The sequence below is a fragment of the Canis lupus genome, chromosome 15, assembly GCF_011100685.1.
Source record: "Canis lupus familiaris isolate Mischka breed German Shepherd chromosome 15, alternate assembly UU_Cfam_GSD_1.0, whole genome shotgun sequence".
Classification (NCBI taxonomy): Eukaryota; Metazoa; Chordata; class Mammalia; order Carnivora; family Canidae; genus Canis; species Canis lupus.
In genome coordinates this window covers 42,494,963-42,515,432 of record NC_049236.1, presented here as the reverse complement: position 1 = coordinate 42,515,432, position 20,470 = coordinate 42,494,963, and the positions used below count along the sequence as shown (strand labels likewise).

At 46.7% G+C, this 20,470-nt stretch overlaps 1 protein-coding gene across 4 annotated transcripts in view; it reads right to left on the bottom strand.

Annotated features, from left to right (window-relative positions):
• The window catches only part of STAB2 (stabilin 2), a 140,577-nt gene that overhangs the window by 106,693 nt on the left and 13,414 nt on the right, over nt 1-20,470 (bottom strand). For all 4 annotated transcript variants that reach the window (XR_005370723.1, XM_038558865.1, XM_038558866.1 and 1 more), the window contains exons 4-9: nt 16,638-16,723; nt 15,798-15,867; nt 8,893-8,988; nt 3,882-4,007; nt 2,867-3,063; nt 939-1,072 (exon numbers count right to left, since the gene is read on the bottom strand). Coding sequence is in view for 3 of the 4 variants with exons in the window: in XM_038558865.1 (XP_038414793.1) it covers nt 939-1,072; nt 2,867-3,063; nt 3,882-4,007; nt 8,893-8,988; nt 15,798-15,867; nt 16,638-16,723 (709 nt within the window). In the remaining variant the exon portion in view is untranslated. The remainder of the gene's footprint in view (nt 1-938; nt 1,073-2,866; nt 3,064-3,881; nt 4,008-8,892; nt 8,989-15,797; nt 15,868-16,637; nt 16,724-20,470) is intronic.

Below are 20,470 nucleotides of genomic sequence, written 5' to 3'. Positions count from 1 at the left end.
TCCACCCATTCAAGACTTGAGTATAAAAAGTATAAGCTTCGAAGAATATAGAAAGGGGCTCTGCAGACACAGAAACCGTTAGTAGTTCCATAGGTCGATGTCTGCTATGGCTTTGAGGTCACAGCAGCAAAGAGTCCTTCACAGATGCCAATGACAATGAGAACAGAAAGTGACACAGAGGTAGCACCTCTGTCTGGAAGTCAAATACTGGAGTTCTAGCTCCAGTCCACCCACTAAACATAATATAGCTGCATAGTCGTTTCTAGAACATTCTCTCATGTAATGTTCACAACATAGTAAACACCACCGTGCTCATGTCATACATGGAGGAAACTGAGACCGGAGAGACAGTGTCACTTTCCCAAGGTCATTCACCTGGTAGCTGCCAGCACTGAGACTCAAACCTAGGTCTTTCACTTCCAAACGCCACCTTCTTACCACCTCACAAGCTGCTTTTGCCTCAGGAGTTTTCACACAAATATTTTTACTCTCGGTAAGTCCCTTCTCTTAAAACCTGGAGTCCAGGAAACAGCACTGCTGTTAGTTCACCTTCCCCAGTCTTGTTTGGCACCACCAGCAAGCAATATTTCATGAATGAGGAAGCAGGCATACATGTTCAAGGTCAAATGCCTGTCATCACAGCAGACAAGTGTTTTCCTGGCGACAGTGGTTTCCTTCACCCACTCTCTGACCACTTACCACCAAGTTATCAGGCCAGGTCCGTGTGTCAGCACATTTTAAGGGTCATTATAAAGGAAACAATTGTTGAATGATTCAGTGATTAAAGAAAGATTTACTTGGTATCTACCATACTTCTTGCATGGTGCTAGGTGGGGGAGGAGGTGGAATCAAGACAGACACATTTCCTACCTTTCAGGGAACTTATAGCATTGACTGGCCACCACATGTTAAGACGGTGTGGAGCTGAACAGACTTACTTGGGTTGGCCCGGTGCGATGGTACTGCAGTTAGCATTCCTGTGACAGGGGTTCTTAGACTCACAGACATCGGCCATGCTGCACCCCACTCCAGGCATGTAATTGTGGTAATGTTCCTTACACTCACAGTGAGACTTCAGGAGACCAGGAGAGAAAAACAAAGGGCTCTTATTAGTCATGGAGGCTGACATCCTTCTCTAATTCGTTTGTATTTTGCCATAAAAACTGGCAGGTCCAAAGTGTGGGCTTAAATGAAAAATTTGTCTAAGTTTTCAGAATTGGGAGTCAGGTCTATATATTTTGCTCATTGGGAAATTATACCTTGGTTGTTAAGTTTACCTTTTTGGCTTTCTTGTTTCCTAATGCTGGGCCTTTCTGGTTCCATAATACCTGGTTTTAGATTGTCTACCGGTGAGTGGAGACTGAGGTTCATATGGGAAATATTATTGCTTTAGAAGAGTGGTTTTCAGTTAGGAGTCTCAACCTAAGGTACATTGGCAATGTCTAGAGAAATTTCTGATTGTCACAACAGAGGGTGGAGGGTTTGTCACCAGAGGCTGGGGGTGCTGCTATACATCCTGCAATGCATGGGACAGCCCCCACCACAAAGGGTTATCCAGTCCCAAATGCTAGTAATTCCAACGTTGAGGAACTCTGCTCTGGAATATTGGGAATAATGAGTGCCTTGCGTCTGTGCGAATGATGGGCTTCTAAGACTTAAAAATTTGCCTTGGATCAATTTTTGGAGACAAAGTTTATTTTTAATCTCACTCCCAATGTCCTGGGAACTTGGCTCAGAGTGTAATGTGGCTTTTCCCATAAGGGTCCTCATTTTGAGGATGGAGGCTCAGCTCCTTGCATTTCTTTCCAAACCCACCTCAGATATTGATAACAGAAATGGCATGTGATATACATTTTTTCCCCCAGAAGATAAGATTGGGCAGATTCTCTGCAGAGAACTCCATGAGCATTGCCATGGAGTGATCGGATTGTCGGGAACAAATGACTCTGCTGAAGCCTTTCCTTCCACCTGGGTAGCAATATCCTTCTGTACAGATAGATTTCCTCCACTGAGCTTGATGTGCAGTTATGGACACAGTGGGCTTCTGTTAAATAGTTGATGGATGGGTGAGGATCAGTGAAAAGGCTTTTTCAACTAGATTCCTGAGAAAAGTCTCTGGACCTGGCTGCTTTTTACTCATCAAGGTTATGATATGAATTAGAGGGACAAGGTCTCACCCCAGAATATCCTCACTGCTCCCTACTCTCTGTTGGGGCTGCCCAACATTTTGTCAGTGCTCATCTCTTTGGGACAGAATATTTTTGGTTCCAAGAGTCCTCTATGACTTTGAAAAGATGAGAGAGAATGGAGGATTGCAGGTGAAAGTCAATGGCATATTCACCTAAGACTTGTTTAACAGTGAATTTGCTAATCTATTTTTTTTTAAAGATTTTATTTATTTATTCATGAGAGACACACACACACACACAGAGGCAAAGACACAGGCAGAGGGGGAAGCAGGATCCATGCCGGGAGCCTGACATGGGACTTGATCCCGGGGCTCCAGGATCACACCCTGGGCTGAAGGTGGTACTAAACCACTGAGCCACCCGGGCTGTCCCTAATTTGTTAATATAATCTAAATATGTTGCCCATCACCATTGAGGACCAGAGCACAAGAGGAGGTAGGACAGTTAAGTTTTTCCTGGGGATCTGAGAAAGTATGAATTCAGAGGATGGATTGGGGAGGGGACAGAGTGAGGTTACCCCTGAGCAGAGGCAGGTCTACCTGGAGAGGAAGCCCAAATTGAGTATTGAAAGGGCCAAGTAGGAGAACCTGGCAGACAAATGCTACCTATGGCACAGTCGTACCTTTGGTGGCCTGTCCTACTTCTAGACACCCTAGTTCTTTGCATCACGTGCTCACCTGTCCAGGCCCGTCATATATGCACACTGTAGACTCTGTAGAGCAGTTTCCGTAGTTAGTCTGGCAGTGGTCTACTGGTAAGCACACCTGGCCATCCCCATGGTAGCCTTCTTGGCATGTGCAACTGTGCCTATTCGGTCCCAGGTACGTGCAACGTGCGTGAGGGTGGCAGACTGCTTGTAAACATGGATTGATGGCTTGAAAGACAATGACAGGATAAGAGCTCATCAAAATTCACAGGTAATTTGATAATTTTAAGAGAGGGAGAGAGTAAGAAACAGTTCATCTTACCCACCTGGTGCCCCCCTCCTGTGGAACAGATTTGTATAAGGCTGTCAGAGATTGTAACTACAAATACTGTGTTGATATATTGCTATGCCATGTTCTGTGTGGATTTAAATATAAAATAGCCTGAAAGAAAGCACTAATGCTTGTAGTATTTGTATGTACTGGCCCGGTCCAAGCATTTGCCATACACTAACTCAGTTACTCCTTACAACAACTCTCTAGAGTAGGAGCCATTATTATTCACATTTGATAGATAGGAAAACAGAGGCACAGGCAAGTTAAAGAATTTGTCCAAGGTCATGTATCTAGTAATAAGTAGATCTGGGATCTGAATGCTGGCAGTCTGCCACCAGCATTCATGCTCATAAACAATACACAACACAATCTCTCACAAAGCAAATGAGCATGGACAGGAAAGGGAAAAAAGAAGGAAAGAAAGACGGACAGACTCCATTTTATGCTAACATTGGTACAATTATATAAAACTATGTGTGAAAATCTATTTATGTGCTTTGATGATATAAGGAGAGACTGCCATTTAGTGAAAGGCTATCGTGGATGAGCAGGTGCTCAGCACTTGTTAGATGTATTTCACTCAACTTAACACAGAGAGAGATAAAAGTGCCATTGGGTTAATCTTATGGAGGTTGTGAGGTTTTGCTTTTTTTTCTGTTGAGTAACTTAAAAGACTCAATTAATGAACGAGCAGGATCTAAAATCGACTCACGCTTGCAGTAGTGGCCATCGCCTTGGTAATTGGGAAGGCATTTGCATTCCAGTTTCGTTTCATCTTGGCTGGAAGGTGAGCATCTGGAATTTTCTGGGCAGAGCAGGTCTGCACATTCAGGGATGGCTGCAAAAGTAGATGGTTGAGATACCCACGTTAGTAGAATAACTGATTCTAAAAATCTCAACCAACGCAGTGTTCTTTGTGATGAAAAAAAGTAATTAAGAAAGACTCACTGTGGACAATTCAAAAAACACAGAATGTGTGAAGTAAAAACAAACCCTTTTTCTGAATCTTGTTCTACCTTCACTTATAAATTTATTTAGATGATTTTTTAAAACAAAATGGAAACCTATGAAGATATTTAGCAACTTGATTTTTAATTTAACAGTATCCCAGGGAGGTACTTAAAGATCTATTTTAATCTCTAATAACTACGTAGTACTTCATCATATAGGGAAGCACGATAGTTGTCAAGAATTATAAGGAATCTGGCATATGATCCAATGTGCAAAGCTAAGTTCCACGGATGCTGGTAGAAGTTATGAAACCCTTGGTTCAGAAGTGAAAGACAGTTTACTATTCATATCAAGAGTACTAGCCAGAGTGGTGGCAGTGTTGCACAAGCTCTTCCAGCCCCAAGTCCCCTGGAACAATGCAGAGCAGTGTATGTATGCAGCAGAGGAGCCCCAATCTTAGGGAACCTAAGGTTTTTGTTTGTTTGTTTTTTAATAATAGGCAATGTATTAGTTAGGGTCCAGTCAGGAGTCAGAAACCATATACCTATTTGAACAGGGAATGTTTTAGCATAGTTATCAGCAGAAAATCCATGACAGTTCAAAAGACTGCTAAAGAATGAAGGAATAGTGGGTATATAAAAAGCAACCATTCCCTTAGGGTTGAAGTAAATTCCCAAGGTAGAGCCCTCCTCTCTCCAGGACCGAGATCCAGATGTCACTGGAAAAGGGCACGCCTTGGTCACTAAATGGTGGAGAAAGTGCTGAAGTGCCTTGCTGGTGAGACTTGCTGGAGATCTTCCTCTGAGGGCTCCAGGGAAGGTCACCCTCAAGAAGGTGCCAAGGTTCAGGGTTCATTTGGTGCCTGGGGAAGCTGCCTGCCACTGGGTGCTTCCAGAACCAGATGCTAAGAAGCTATCCCCTCAGAAGTGAAGTATACTCCTGTGTGTGGCTGGGGCCAGGGTGGCTTCAGGGCCAGCTGTGTGGGGAGAGGCAGTGTGGTTGGCCCTCCAGTGGCCACCCCTGCAGCTCCCTTGGTATGCACGGCCCTGAGGAGAAGGCACACTGAACAGCAAGCACTTCTCTGTGTGGTGGAATTCAGGCCTGTGCTGCTGCCTGAGTCAAGCATTAGTACACAGTGGGCAAACACTGCAGCAAGCAGGGCCTTGCAGGAACTTACCCCTGGAGAAGCTGTGCAGGGCTGAGCAGTGGCAAAAACCCATGTTCCTTGGGGCCCTGGCAAGTGAGCTAAAGCAGAAACAGGGGGAGAAAACCCTTCTTTCTTCAGTGTCCCTCCAGCACTCTCTCTTGATAAGATTTTATGTATACCTCGCTGGCTGGCAAATGAGACGTATTTACAAATGCCCCTTCATTATCACGGAGCAGGCAAAGAGGATGAATTTTGAGCAGAAATGTAACCCGCCAAGAGCTAGAACAGGCTGGAAACATGCCTACGCTTGGTTCCCTACAGAGACCCTCCATCTTCAGAGGCTGTTTGCAATATGAACATCCTTGAAAAGATGTTGGAACAAAGAGCAGTCCGTGCGCGGCCCTCCAAAGGCCAACGAATGTCTCATTTGTTGTCCCCAGAAGTGGCTAGTGGAACCAAACATTCGTAGAGAATATCCCCTCAATCATTCTGTAGAGCAGAATCATTGCCAGGAAGTGGCTGCCCTCTAAAGGATTGCATTTCCAACCCTTCTTTGCAGCCAGGGGGGTCATGTGACTATACTGATGGACTATTGAGGGGAAGTTGGATATGTCATTCTTGATCTCATAAGCAGGGACTTCTCCTGCCTCTCTTCTTCCTTCCATTGCGTTAAACAGAGCATTGTGAGGTGCTGCAGAATGGCAGAGGCGCTGAATAGGACAATCGGGACCCCTGCCCACCATGTGGTGGAAACAGATGTCAGCCGGGGACACCCCCAGTGAATACGAATTACACACCTGTTGTGTTAAGCTGGAGGTTCCCCAAATTCTCAGGTCATGGTGCTTAGCGTCTTAATTTTCTCATGGTGCCTCAGTCTAAAAGAAATATCTACCAGGTCCACTTAGTAAGTTGTCAGAACTGAGGAATTCAGTAAGTGTGTCATGAGACCTTAGTAGCCATTTGAAAAAGCAACGTGGTCAACATAGAGAGAAATATTTTGATTTCATTCTCGAAGAACCACATTTGCTTATAAGTAGAATATGTGAACTTTTGGGATGCAACGTCTCCAACCTCGGAGTCGGACAGGAAACTACCACCCTCAGTCCAGTCAAAAGGATTTCTGCATGATACTTGCTTTTTATCTTAGCAACCATTGAAAACACAGCTCTGTAAAGATGAAATCGCTGGAAAGGATGTAGTGCTACCCAACGCTGAAATCGTGAACTACCTCAAGTTAGCAGTTTGCCCAGGATTCTACTACAGATGCATCACTGTCTCCCCCACAAAAGTTTAAAATATCCTATGAAACCCTCATGAGTCTGATGTGGTAGCTTGGGATGTCTCGGTACAGTTTTGAAATCTTAGTGCGAAGCCGTGGGATTCTTGTGCTTGTTTCTTGCAACAGCGAGCGTTACCCAACTGGAATGGGGTGCTCCACAGCTCACTTAACACTTCCTGTTGAGGGACATTCAGGTTGTTTCCAGCTGGTTTTGTTCTTACAAACAATACCGATGTGAATTTCTTTGGGCATATATTTTTACCTACTGGCGCTTGCCTCTCTTTTTCCAGGTAAATTCCTAAAATTTGGGGCCAGGGCAGAAAACTGTAAGCATATTTTACAATTGAATAGATAAATTTCCCTCATAGGCTATAGCAACCCACCTCCCCACTGGCAGCACCATGATTTTTCTCCTACCCACAGATGAATATTTTCTATCTTTGCAGTCTGTGTAACATCGTGTGCAAACCGTCAACCAAACCTTCAAAGCTCTACAATATCACTTCATTATAGTTTTAAATTAATCTGTGATCAGCTGGCCTTTCTGCATGGGGTTAAGCACCTCTTCTATGCTCGTGGGCTACTTTTTATTTCTTCTCCCGGGAAGTAGCCGCTCTTTAGCAAATTTTAAAATTGGGTTCATGAACCTCATCTTATTATAAAAACTTTTCTGCCACATGAGTTACAAATATTTTGCCCCAGTCTATTTATCTTTTGACTCAGTAGAATTATTTTTGTCATTTGGAGGCAAATCGGTCAGTGTTCTCCATTAGGCTGGCTTCGGGTGTGTGTGTGGGGGGTCTCCTGTCTTATTCCAAAGGTCTTTGCTCATAAGTCCACTGGGCAATGACAGGAATGACCAGGGAGGGAGGTGACTGACATCTACAGAGGGCATCATCCTGTCCACCTGAGTTTCATCTGCTGTTGATTTGAGTCGGTCACTTGTGTGTCTGTCTCCTCCATGGGAGGAAGGCTGTGTTTTATTCGTTCTCCTTACTGTGCAGAGCCCCTTGCTGACTCTCAATTAAATGAGTTTGAATTTGTTGAATCTGAATCTTGGTCTAATCCCTTCATTTTATAGATCAGGAAAGTAACATCCAGAGGGAGGAGAAGTTATAAGTGAGCTCCGTGTCACAGGAAGAATGTCCACTTTCTCTTTGGATGAGCTCCAAATTCAACCCTCGTTACCCACTCTTTGATAATGGACCGGATTCTGAGTGTTTCTCCTTTGCAGTGATATGTGGAGCCTGGCCGATAGGGGTGCTGAGCACCCCCCGCCCCCCGCAGGAGAAAGGGACTCCTCTGCGGTTTCCTTTGTGCTGGGCCCTGCTGCATAGTCTGCCAGTGAGGGGCCGTGTGAGGACACTCAGTGATGCTCTGCCTCAGCCATCACTCTAAGTGCACAGTCTGTTGGCGACCTTGCACCCCCAGCTGGAACCAGTGATCACCTTCCCACTGCCCTTTCTACACACAGACATTGCTCACTCCAACTCCAACACTCACAACACTTAACTCCCTCTGCGTTCTCACCCTCCGGCCATGGCTCATTGGTGCCCTGGAGGGCTGTTGTCCTAGGCCAGCTTGGGCACAGCAGCACCTGTCTCCTCTACCGGGTGTGCAGCCACTGTACCTTCTCCAACAGAACGTGAGCTCAGCCTTGGGGACGACCACCCTCTCCAAGTTTTTCCTTGCTCTGTTATGCCCCAGCAGCCCTAGAGGTCACTTGGCATGTCCATAGCCACTCTCCTACCCTAGCTTACTAGTTCTTTATACTAAACTTCCCTTGTTTCAATCACCCTGTGGTTCCTTTCTCATTCTTGGACCCAGTGTGATAGATTGTTCAAAGAATTTCAAATGATTTGAGTCCCAGCTCTTCTTTCTGGTAGTTTTGTCACCTCTGGCAAATCACTTAGCCTTAGGGAACTTCCACGTGTTCTGTCCCTGAGACATGCAATTGAGAACATGCCTTATCCTCCTTACTAGGCGGCCGACTTGTTGCCATGGCATCAGCCAGGGTCCAGCCTCCTCTGCTCCATCTTTCACCCGGCCACCAGCTTGACCTTCCTAAACCACAGCTCTGTTGGAACATTGCTCTCAAATCTCCCATGACTTCCCCTCTTCTATACTATTTCTTCCCTCTCTCTCCTCCCCTCCCATTCCCTTCCCTTCCCTCCCATACTTTCATTTCATTTTCCCCCCCATCTTTTTACTTTTTGGTTTTCTCCCAGGAAAATACTTGAGGGTACCTCACCCCTGGAGGGCCCTGGTATGTGAATGCAGAGTTGAAATGCATCCTTCTGTACCTACATGATCTGGCGAGGCATTCAGGAAGCCAGCAGTACTTACGTTGGTCGCAGTGGGAGCCAGTGTACGCAGAGTAGCACTCGCAGCTTCCATCACCATCTATCCCACTGTTGCACACTCCATGCACACAGCTGCACACTGTAGACAGAAAATGGGGATTTTTTTCATTACCTGATATAGTCTTCTGATTATTCTGGAGGAGTGATGCTTTGAGATAGTTTTTATTGGGAATCTTCATGAGGCGACAGGAAGAACCATGGGTTTGACGTCCTAGAGACTCTGCTTTGGATCTTGGCTTCATTTTCCTTTTATTAGTTTCAATTTTTTTTACGTATAGCATGAGGATAGTGATAGCTCACTGTAGAAATCCCTGTGAGATAATGTATTGGTGCACTGGAGTGCACTGGAGTGCTTTTCTCTACTTTTAAGTTACTTACTTTATCTTTGGATGCCTGAAGAAGGGAATTAACTTAATGGTTTTTATACACCTGTCATGTTTAATGGAGAAAAGCTATCATTAGCTCAATTATTGTTGGCAGTGGGGATCTACTATCAATTGGGATAAATCCTATTTCTTGAATGATGTGGAAGTTCAAGTTTAAAAAAGAAATTTGGAAGGGCAGAGAATAACCATGCCAAGACTTCTAGCTTGAAATAGGTAGCTTTTCAGCCAACTGGCAGATCATTTCAGGAATGACAAGTGAAGGGCATTTGAAATAAATGGTCAATTCCTTACACTCAGACTGTAGCTCACTTATGGTGAGATTTACTATCTGATGGGGTCACCAGCACCGTAGGCCTGGCCCTCTGTGAAACATTTTATTGGTTTCCTTTTCTTGCTATAACAAATTACCACAACTGAATTGTGACTTAAAACAACACAAATTTATTATCTTAATCTAATTACCTTAATTCTCCTCTGCCATGTAACCTGAAGTATTTACAAGTTCCAGGGCTGAGGATCCGGACTTCTCTGCAGGGCCATTCTTCTGCCTACCACCCATGTTCAGTGCATGTCAGGCAATTTAATATTAACTCAAGTGAAACATAACTAAGAAGATCCACTTGCTTAAAAACCTAACCAGGGGATCCCTGGGTGGCGCAGCGGTTTGGCGCCTGCCTTTGGCCCAGGGTGCGATCCTGGAGACCCGGGATCGAATCCCACGTCGGGCTCCCGGTGCATGGAGCCTGCTCCTCCCTCTGCCTGTGTCTCTGCCTCTCTCTCTCTCTCTCTCTCTCTGTGACTATCATAAATAAATAAAAATTTAAAAAAATAAAAAAATTAAAAACCTAACCAAATGCTGGAGAAGCAAGAATAAATAAAGTATTCCAAACATCTGGTAAGACCTCAAATCCTTTGAATTCTTTGCCATGTGTCCCACCTCAATCCCCTGCTCTTGATACCCATCAGAACTGCCGTCCTCTTGGTGAACTTATGGTGTCTTGCCTAGACTGTCATGTGGTACTAGACTGAGGAAGAGACTCTGGCCTTGCTGTCCAAGTTCTTACCTCTCTGTTCGTTCCATCCATTTCATTTGATCAGTAATGGCAGGTGATTTTCCCCAAAATATCTCAGCGATTCCAATTGCTAACCAAATGGAATCTAAATGCCTCTCTTTGGCAAACAAAGCTCTATCCAACCTGACTCCAACCTTTTTTACTTTTCATTTCCATTACTTCATTTTTTCCATCTCAGGTTCTAAGCACACAGGATGACTCATTAATTTATCTTCCTTCTTTCAAAGTATGTATTGAACATCTCTCATGTTCAGTGCTTGGGATTAATGACCTAAAGATAAACAAGACAAAGTCTGAGCCCTCCACATCTAATGGCAGAAGAAAGTAGCCCATCGCAATGCAGTGGGATGAATGCCAGGACATGATAGATCTATTGATCTATCTAGTGATCGATAGTTGGGTTGAGGTCCTCCTGGAGTAGGATGGGCCTTAGCCCAATAGGACTGGGCCTAAGAAGAGGAGAGGACAAGACTGCCATGTAGACATTGCAATGGTGCTATCTCAAGACCGGGACCACCTGCCCCACCCAAAGCCGTGAGGGAATAGCAGGGGCCTCTCCCAGAGCACTCGGAAGGAGCATGGCCCTGCCGACCTGTTGATTTTGGATTTCTAGCTTCCAGAACCGAGACCCTAAATTCCAGTTTTGGAAGCCACCTGTTTGTGGCCCTTTGTTAGCTGAGAAATGAAATGACTTATCTTGATTACTGAGTTTTTTTTTTAAGATGTTATTTAGTTATTTTTTATTTATTCATGAGAGACACAGAGCGAGAGAGAGAGAGAGAGGCAGAGACACAGGCAGAGGGAGAAGCAGGCCTCATGCAGGGAGCTCGATGTGGGACTCGATCCCGGGTCTCCAGGATCACACCCCGGCCTGCAGGCGGCACTAAACCGCTGCGCCACCAGGGCTGCCCGATTACTGAGTTTTTGATGCCTCCTTAAATTTGGCCCCTGAGGCATGTCCCTCCCTCACCTTACCCTAGAACTGGCGCTGCCCTTCCTTTTATTGAGTACTTACTGTCCATCAGGCATTTTGCCACATGCTTTACATGATTTATCTCCTTTGCTGCTCGCTGCACCCCGTGAGGTGGGGCTCATCAACCCTGCACTACATATGCAAGTGGGACACAGCTAGCTCAGGCTATTTATTCAAATTATGTGAAAATTTAAATTGGATTTGCAGTTGTCATCCTCACTTCAAAACTGACTTGCCCTTGTTTTTGTTTTAACAAAGCACCTTGATGTTCACCTATGGCTGCGGCTATTGGAACAGAAGCTCTGGAGAGAAGTCAGATTGGTCTCAGAGGTAACTGCGGTGCAGACGGGGTATACTTCATCTCTGTGGAGAAGGATCAATTTAATTCAATTTAAAAAACACCTCAGTTCCTACGCAGTGGCAGTCACTGTACGAGGCACTGGGTATAGTCTACAGTACCTAAATTCAAGGGCTAACTGTATAGTGGGAGCCGGACTTGGAGGTTTGAGGCCTTATGTGTCCTTTGGCTGGTGGAAGAGGGCAAGAGACAGTAGAGGGAATTGAATGTAACCCAGCCTGGCTCCCACCTTAGATGCTAATTGTAGGAGCTGTTTTGCCACTGGGCTTCCCTCTGGACTGCGTGGTATGAGCCTCTCCCTGTGTCCTGTCTTCTGGCACAGCCATTGTCTGGATTCAGTGACCCAGCAGGGGCAGCCTTTGGGAGTCCCTGATGCATAGTGGAGGGTCCCAAGCTATCAGCAAGAAAATGTCCTTGGGGAGAAGAAGTGAGTTGCAGGGGGATTCTGAGATGTCTTTCAAGGATCCCTTGGAATTTGTTGAACTGGTGTCAGCAAACCTCCAGAGACACGACAACACTCGCGGTGTGTGACTTTAACATGGTCCAAGCTACGGCCACGTGAGTCTGAGGGACAGTGCCCGAAGCCCCTGGGGCCCTGCCCCTTGGCAAGTGGGCTTCTCTTGTCCTCTCCTTATAGCATCCTATGTGTGCTGTGCACACTGGCTTGTAACTGTCACCTGCCCTTCCAGCTCCTGGGGGACGAATCTGTCTCCTCATTAGAGTCCTATCATTTGTCAGGGCCTTGCACATGGTGGATGCTCAGCAGGGGCGGAAGAGTGCAGCGTTTGGCCACCCAGGCTTTGAAGCCAGATAGGTGGAGTCAAGTTCTTCTTTGTCTCTGAAACAGCTGCTTGACCTTGAGTGACCTCTCTGCCTCTTTATCCATAACACGAGGACCCAGCTGGCAGAGTTGTTGTCAGGATCCAAAAAGAGCATGCGCGGCAAACTTTGCACAGCGCCTGGTGCTCAGCAGATTCTAGCTACCATTATTAACAAGACAAAATCGTGGGATTGATTTGAGGGTGATGTTAGAGAAAGTGAGCTTTGCTTTCCGCCCTGACCAGTAGTGAGACATGGAGCAGGCTGGGACATTGGCAGCACAGGTGAAAGCCCTTGGCTGTGAGTCCAATCAAGGCTGAACTCCTCACCAGCGGGTAAGAGAATGCTCTGGCAGCAGGTTACAGGCAGTGTTAAAAATAACCTGCAGCTAATGGAGCTGTCCTACTTACGGGCAGCACACCATTATGGGCAGCACGTCACTTCTGAGGACCAGTGCCTCCCTGCATGGGCTGATACTGGCACCCGGTGGACGCCCAGCTGAAAAGGTTTGCGAGTCCCCCTTGTCCTTGATAATGGAGAAGGCTAGTCATCACCAAGACTGCCAGCTGTCCATCCGTCTGTCCATCCATCCATCTGTCTGTCCGTCCATCTGTCCATCCTTCCATTCATCTGTCCATCCATCCCTCTGTCTGTCTGTCCATCCTTCCATCTGTCTGTCCATCCATCTATTTATTCATCCATCCGTCCGTCTGTCCATTCATCCATCCATCTATTCTGAGCATCAAGCACCTGCGTGGATGGTGCAGATTAGGACCCTCCATCATCTCCCAGAGTTCTACTGACTGGAGCCTAGAGCAAGGGGTTTTCTTTCCTGAGTCCCAGTTTAGGTTTCTCACTTAAAACTTTAAGTTTCTAATCCACCTTCTCCCCTTTCACTTCCCCTTCCTCCAGGGCCCGAACAATGTGAAGGGAGGATACTTTATTTAGAAACGTTCACAGGGATCCCTGGGTGGCGCAGCGGTTTGGCGCCTGCCTTTGGCCCAGGGCGCGATCCTGGAGACCCGGGATCGAATCCCACGTCGGGCTCCCGGTGCATGGAGCCTGCTTCTCCCTCTGCCTATGTCTCTGCCTCTCTCTCTCTCTCTCTCTCTCTCTCTGTGACTATCATAAATAAATAAGAATTAAAAAATAAAATCTTTAAAAAAAAATAGAAACGTTCACAGCCTCCTTGTCTATCTGTGCTTATCAGTAACTGGCACCCATTTCTTGGAGGCAACACGGGCTCATCTTCTTTCCAGATTTTCATCCCCAAGCTGCCCTTGGCTTTCCTGTTAGTAAACAGTGTTGGATGCTGTCTTTTTTCCCTTTCCAATACTTATCTAAAATATGTGATTCAGATCCCAGGATGATTAGGAAAGGACTGGTTTGGGAAGCACGCCCTTCAATGTAACATGCAATGTCAAAAACACACTGAATACCAACATCTGTCTTCAGTTTGTTTTTTGGCAACACCCCCGTGAAATAATCTTCTGTGGAGTGGTGGATGAACAGAGACCTAAATTTGGGGGTCACTGGAGAATAATTGGTCCTGGAAATAATAATTGCTGACATGTATTGTGCGCTGATGTTCTCACTATATCCTCATAATGACACCGAGGGACACAGTATTGTTTTTGTTTTTACGGAGGAAGACAAGACGAGCATGTGCCTGGTGAACTTAGGGCTCCCACGGTTAGAAGCCCTCAGGCTGAGGCCCGGCCTGAGTGTGGACCAAGGCCCTGATGATCCCTACATGCTGCCTCTCAAAGTCAAGCCTGCGGGTCAGGACAGTATGGCTGGAGTGAACTAGATTGTTCATTCATCTATACCCTCATTCATGCTCGTATTCATCCCACTAAAGTGTGGTGCGCGTCTCCTCCCTGAGCAGGTCAGCACCTGCCTTCAAGGGGCCGTGGACCAGGAGATAAAGCCTCCGCGTTGTTGCAGGTCAGACTTGTTCCACGGGGTGCAGGTCTATGGGGTGAGATGTCTGCTTTCGGGCCATAGGATTCATTGCAAATGGTACTCGAATCAAGCAGTGTCTATCAGGGTTTCCAGAAAAGCCAGAACTCAGGTCCCATTGGGTGAAGGCCCCCTGACACGACCTCTGGGAGACTGAATCTGGCAAGCCCAACTGACCATCCCACATTCTCCAGGCTGCACCAGCCACCCCAGTCCCTTGAGGGCCCTTCCTAGGAAGGCTGTTCTGCCCAAGTGCTCGCTGGCAGCTGCATCCATCGCTGTCTTTTCCGGCTCCTGGAGGCTTCCCTCATTGCTTGGCTTGCGGCTCCCTTTTGTTTCCAAAGCCAGCCACGCCTGGCAGAGTCTTCCTTACATCTCAGCACCCTGACACTGTCTCCTGCGTTCCTCCTCCACATTCAAGGACCTTTGGGTACGGATAACCTAAGATAATTTCTTTAGGGTCAGATGATCAGCAACCTGAATTCCGTCTGCAACCACAATTCCCCTTGCCATGTGAAATATCATAATCCTAGGTCCGATGGATTAGGATGTGGACATTTTTTTGGGGGACAGGGGTCCTTATTCTGTCCCACACTGTGGTTCCCGCTCCCTCTGGTGGGACAACTCTAAGATGAATGTTTGACCCTGACTCCCCGATTCCCTGGGGCGTCCAGTTCTAATCATCTAATTGTCTCCAGTTTGATGGTGTCCCTTTATCTTCCCTATGTCGTTTTCTGGATGTCTCTGGGGTCACATGCCAAATATGCTACCTGTATTGAAATCCTTGCCTGAGGATCTACTTCTGGGGAGAAACAAGAGAATGCACAAGCCAGTATCAATTTGTTTGTTTAATCTGCAAAATGGAGCCAGTAATCCCTGATCACCTGAGGTATTTGAGAACTCCCAAAAGGAGGGAACTGAATGAGGTGGGACCTGCCATGGAAGAAGAGGCTCTTAGGAGGAAGGTCTCTGCTGAAACCAGGACCAGAAAGACCTCCAGGGCAAGCAACAGGTGGATATTGGAGCCTGGGGCCTGGAGGGCAGGAACCATACGCTGCCAAATTTGACAGAAAGCACTACTGGTGAGTAGCTGCCATGGGTGCTGAGAGCCACGGAAGACACTGCCTCTCCTTCCAAAGACTGCATTTGTTGTCACCTCTTTGTTTTGCCTGTGTTGAGTTGGGTCTACATAACAGTTTGGTGCACCCCTTCCCGCCACCAACCAAGGAACAGCCATTCTGGGGCCTTCAGCGGCATCAGCCAGGTTTGACTTTTGGCCTTCACACATGCATTTGATCACACAGAAATCAGACATACCTGCTGAACAGTTGGGTCCGAATAAGTTGTCATGAGCGCAGGCTTCGCAGGCCGTTCCCCCAAACCCATCCTGTGGAACAGCAGGGAGATGGCATGAGGCCCAAGTACTCTACATTCCGCGAAGCCCTTGGATTTCTAACTCATGGCCTGTCAGCACTTGCTTCTCAACTGTACCTGTCCTTTCCTGAAGCTCCTCTTTCTCCTTCTGCCATCATACTGGGCTGTTTTTATGCTATAACATTTGCACTAACCCCTGCACCACTGTTCACCAAGAGTCTGGAGCTCCTCAGAAGGAGCTGCTTTGTCACCCGAAGGTACACAGAGAGCGAGCGCAAGCAGTCACATCATAACTTCACTCCAGAGTGAACACTCTTTCACTTCTGTGTTTCTGAAGACAACTGAGCTCCATCCCTTGAAGAAGGATTTCTCTGCATTTTAATTATCCAAGGCTTGAAGCTCACAAAAGGTCACTTTCATGGGGTAATGGCTGACTGCTGACCACTGCCTAGCCTGCTGATAGTGGCGCTTATTAATGGGGACAAACATGGTGATTTCCATGGCTCTGAAGAGTCGCACAAAATATTTTCACATATATCATCTCATCGCACTTTTTCAATGAATGCAATTGCATAAGTATTTTGATTAAGCCAATTTTATAGAAGGATGTGCTTAAGGCTGAGGGGGGATATGACTCTCTCAAAGGTCTGCAGCCCCTAAGAGATCATTTTGCTGCAGATCCTACATTCTTTTTATTAATATCGCTACTTCTTAGAGATTCCACCTGGAGTATATGTGTCTATGGAAGGATGACAGGTAAGGAGAACATGTCTCAGAACTTACCTGGCAAGAGCACCTTCCGTTTCCTTCCATGCCTTCTGCACAGCTGCCCCTGCCGCTGCAGGGGGATCTCGCTCCTCCTGGACACTCTAGGGGATCAGAGGGCTCAGAGTCATCCATGCATGACCGCACACAGCATTTTGCAAGAATGCATTGAGCATCTACTATGTGCCAGCTAGTGTGCTGGCTGCCAGGGATGAGAAACTTACAATTTTTTTAAAAGATTCTATTTATTTATTTGAGAGAGAGAGAGAGAGAGAGAGAGAGAGACAGAAGGAGAGAAAGCACGAGTGGGGCAAGGGGCAGAGGGAGAAGCAGACTCCCTACTGGGCAGGGAGATGAGGCTGAGGTTGGACCCCAGGATCCTAGGATCATGACCTGAGCTGAAGGCAGGCACTTAACCCACTGAGCCACCCAGGGGCACCTACTTTCTAATTCTCTAATTAAATTATTCCCACTGAAACCCTGAGACATTGCTATGGGTACAGGTTAGCAGATGAAAAGACTGACGTTCAGAGAGGCCACCTAACTGGCCCAAGTTGCAAAGCTAGGACTTTAGTCCCGCCCTGAGGACGACCTTAAAGCTGGCCTCTTCCTCAGTGCTCTGGACAGGGGATTGAGGGACTCCAGAGAAGGGATTATCGATGTACCTTGGGAGGTCAGGGGGACATCCTGGAGGAGGAGGCATTCAAGCTGGGGTTTTGAAGGCTTGGTAGGAGCTGACCACGCTTAAAAGGTAAGGGCATTTCAGAAACAGAGAATGTGTACGGGTCCACAAGGTTGTAAAGGGGCATGACCCATCCTGGGAATGCTCTAAGGTTTAGTGGGGTTAGAACTCGGTAGTTGGGACATGGGAGAAGCACAGGTGGAGGAGGATTAGTAGGCTGGTTGGGGCCAATTAATGAGGTGCTTTATGTGGCAAAGGAATTTAGATTTGCTCACAAGCTGTTTCCTAACAAGTATGGATTTATACTTTCGGCCCAGATCTGAATGGGAGCTTTTATAGACACTTATTAGATGATTTCAGTTGTTCACTAAACATTCAGGGAATACCTACTATGTGTCACACACCATCTTCCACGTTGGGACAGAGGGACATCTAGCTAGAGAGTCAGATATTACAAGGTCCAAAACCTGACAGAAGATTTATTTACAGGATGGGTAAGTGAAGCTTCAGGTGTTACCATCATGAGGCTGAAGAGCATTTCCTTTTTCTACTTGCCATTGTCCTGCACTTTGAGTGCTGAGTCAGCATGGGCTTCATGCTGGCCTGGGCAAGTCCTAACTGTTGAAATAAGGGGCCTGGATTAGCCAGCACCAGATGGAAGTCACACAACGGTAATGAAATGTTTGTGTGAATGAGGCAGGATCAGCTCTTATCCCAAATCAAAGTCAGTGAGTCAAATGCCTTCCACAAAATGGCTAATGTCACGGAGGTCTAGATCATAATCAAGGGTGCATGCATTGACTACTCAAAGCAAGCCCCTGCAGTTAAGGCCCATTTTTAGCCCCATTTTCTAGAAAAGGAAACTGAGTAGTAGAGTGACTTGCCCAAAGTAGTAGTAGAGTAGTGACTTGCCCGAAGCCATCCAGCTGGCCAGGGGTGATGAGGGACTCACCCCTGCTCTACCAGCAGTGTCTACTTGCCAGCCCTTCCTCCTCGCCTACACCCTTCGACAAAGTGCTTCTGTGCCATAAGCCTGCTCCGCCATATGTCTTCCAAGAAACCAGCACCCACAGAAGTTGAAAAACAGTCATTGGAAAAAGAAACTTATAACCGCAGAGAAAAGCCATTCTCCTAATGAGACTCTGATGGCTCACTTGAATTATGAGGCTAGGTCTTTAAAAAAGCATTGATAACTTGTAGGTTTGGGGAGGTGACAGTCAAGCTCCACACCCATGGACAGTGTTGCCTCTGGCTCCCCTCTTGCCTGCAGAGTCTAAATTACACATTTTGAGTGTGTATCCTTCCTTCCCATGACAAGATTGGAGCCAGGCTTCAAACACTGGCAGGTGCTCACGCTGCTCATCGCTATGCTATAGACTCCTCAAGCACTGCTGCAACCCCATCACAGCACAGATAACAGACGCGTCTATGAGGGAAGCAAAGGAGAAGACACACTGACATGCAGCTAATATTTATAAGTCACCTGGGAAACCCAGACTCTGCAATCAGGACCTCCAGGGTTCGAGCCCCAATTAAATTTCCTGCCAGATGTACCCTTTTGGGAAAATCAATGCATGGCTCTAAGACTCGTTCAAGTGTCTTCCTGCAGGTTGCAGTAGGTGCTCAATAAATGGTTGTTATTGTTTAGAGTGGATACTCCTTAACCTCTCTAGTTTCTGATCTTTGAGACTAGTGCTATAATAGATAACAATACTCAGGAAATGAATTATTAGGCATCTGTTTGAATCAGGACTCTGTCAGGTCCTGGATGTACACAGTGAGCACACAGACTGGGTCCCTTATTTACATGGTCCTACCAGTGTACTGGGGAGAGGCATGGATTAAAAGGCAATCAGACAAATATTAGTTTGCAAACTGGGATGAGCTTTCCTCAATCCAGTTGCTGGAAGTTACCGACATTGACTCTGAACAACCTAACCCTCAAGGCCCAGTTGACTTAGATCTGGTCTTAAGAGGGGGCAACAGCCAGGTCATTAAAGAAGAGCCTTGTTAAAGATGGTGGCCTTTATCCTAAAAAGAGCAGCGGGAGGTGGGGATGAAGAGGAAGGAGAGGGCCTAATTGAGCAGGTGCCAGGTACACACTTTGAAGTTCATCTGAAACCCCCTTGAAGCACTTGCATTTTCAGGGCTGAGCAAGGTGTGCTGAGAGCGTTTCCATAGATTGTTGGCTGTCAGACAGCTCTTCTTCCATTTTCTTCTGCTATTAGGTCTTTCTTGGGCTGAGATGGTGTTTTGGGAATCAGGACCACCTCTGGGCAGGACCAGGAAGACAGAGGGGTGACAGCTCTGCCACAGTTTCCCTCTCTTGGTTCCTGTGCCTCTGCCCATGGTTCGGTGTGCAATGTGCTCACTGAGGGACCCATACCTTGCCTTGTGGATTGGCTCAGAAGAACACAGGGCCTCCCCAGCCCTGGGACTCAGCACCCAGGGCCACTTGCAGAAATGCTCTCCCGGGCATTTTTACTCGGCAGGCAATGACACCAGAATCCCAGTGTCCCACACTTGTGTTTTGTTTGTTAGCTTCCTCCCTGCACTGGACCACCTCCTCTCTTATCTGCCATTTTTTTCTGTCTATCCTGCTGCCCAGACATATTTTTCCCTCCACCCCCTGCCTGTACCTTTCCCCCCATTTACACATGCTCTTCTAGACCCTCTCCTGAGGCAGATACAACTCTTCCATCCTCCGGGGTTGTCCCTTCTGCTTGGCCCTTGCCTCATGATAACTTATAGAGCAGAAAACAAGGCAAAGTCATCTACTAAGAATATAATTATAAGCCAAAGGCTGGTCACAGAGAAATTAGGGAGCGTCTCACATCTGAGTTCCCAAGAGTGTGATGCTATGTCCACAAAGTCTGGGCCCCTTTTTTCCTTTGGACACAGTTAGGAAGCCCTTCTTGTAAAACTTTAAGCAGTTATTCCTCTGAGGGTGATTCACTGGACCAGATGTTTCTAGTCACGTGGAGATGGAGGTGGGGGGAAGGACTGTTACAAAGATAGATTCTTGAGGCCCTTCTCCAGGTAGAGTTGCTATGAAAATGCACCTCTCAGATGTGCACTGTGGGAGCATAATTTTTCTGTTGGCAACCATCCTGTTCATGAGGCCATGCTTCCCATATCTGCTTCCAGCCAATGCATGAGCACGGCAGGG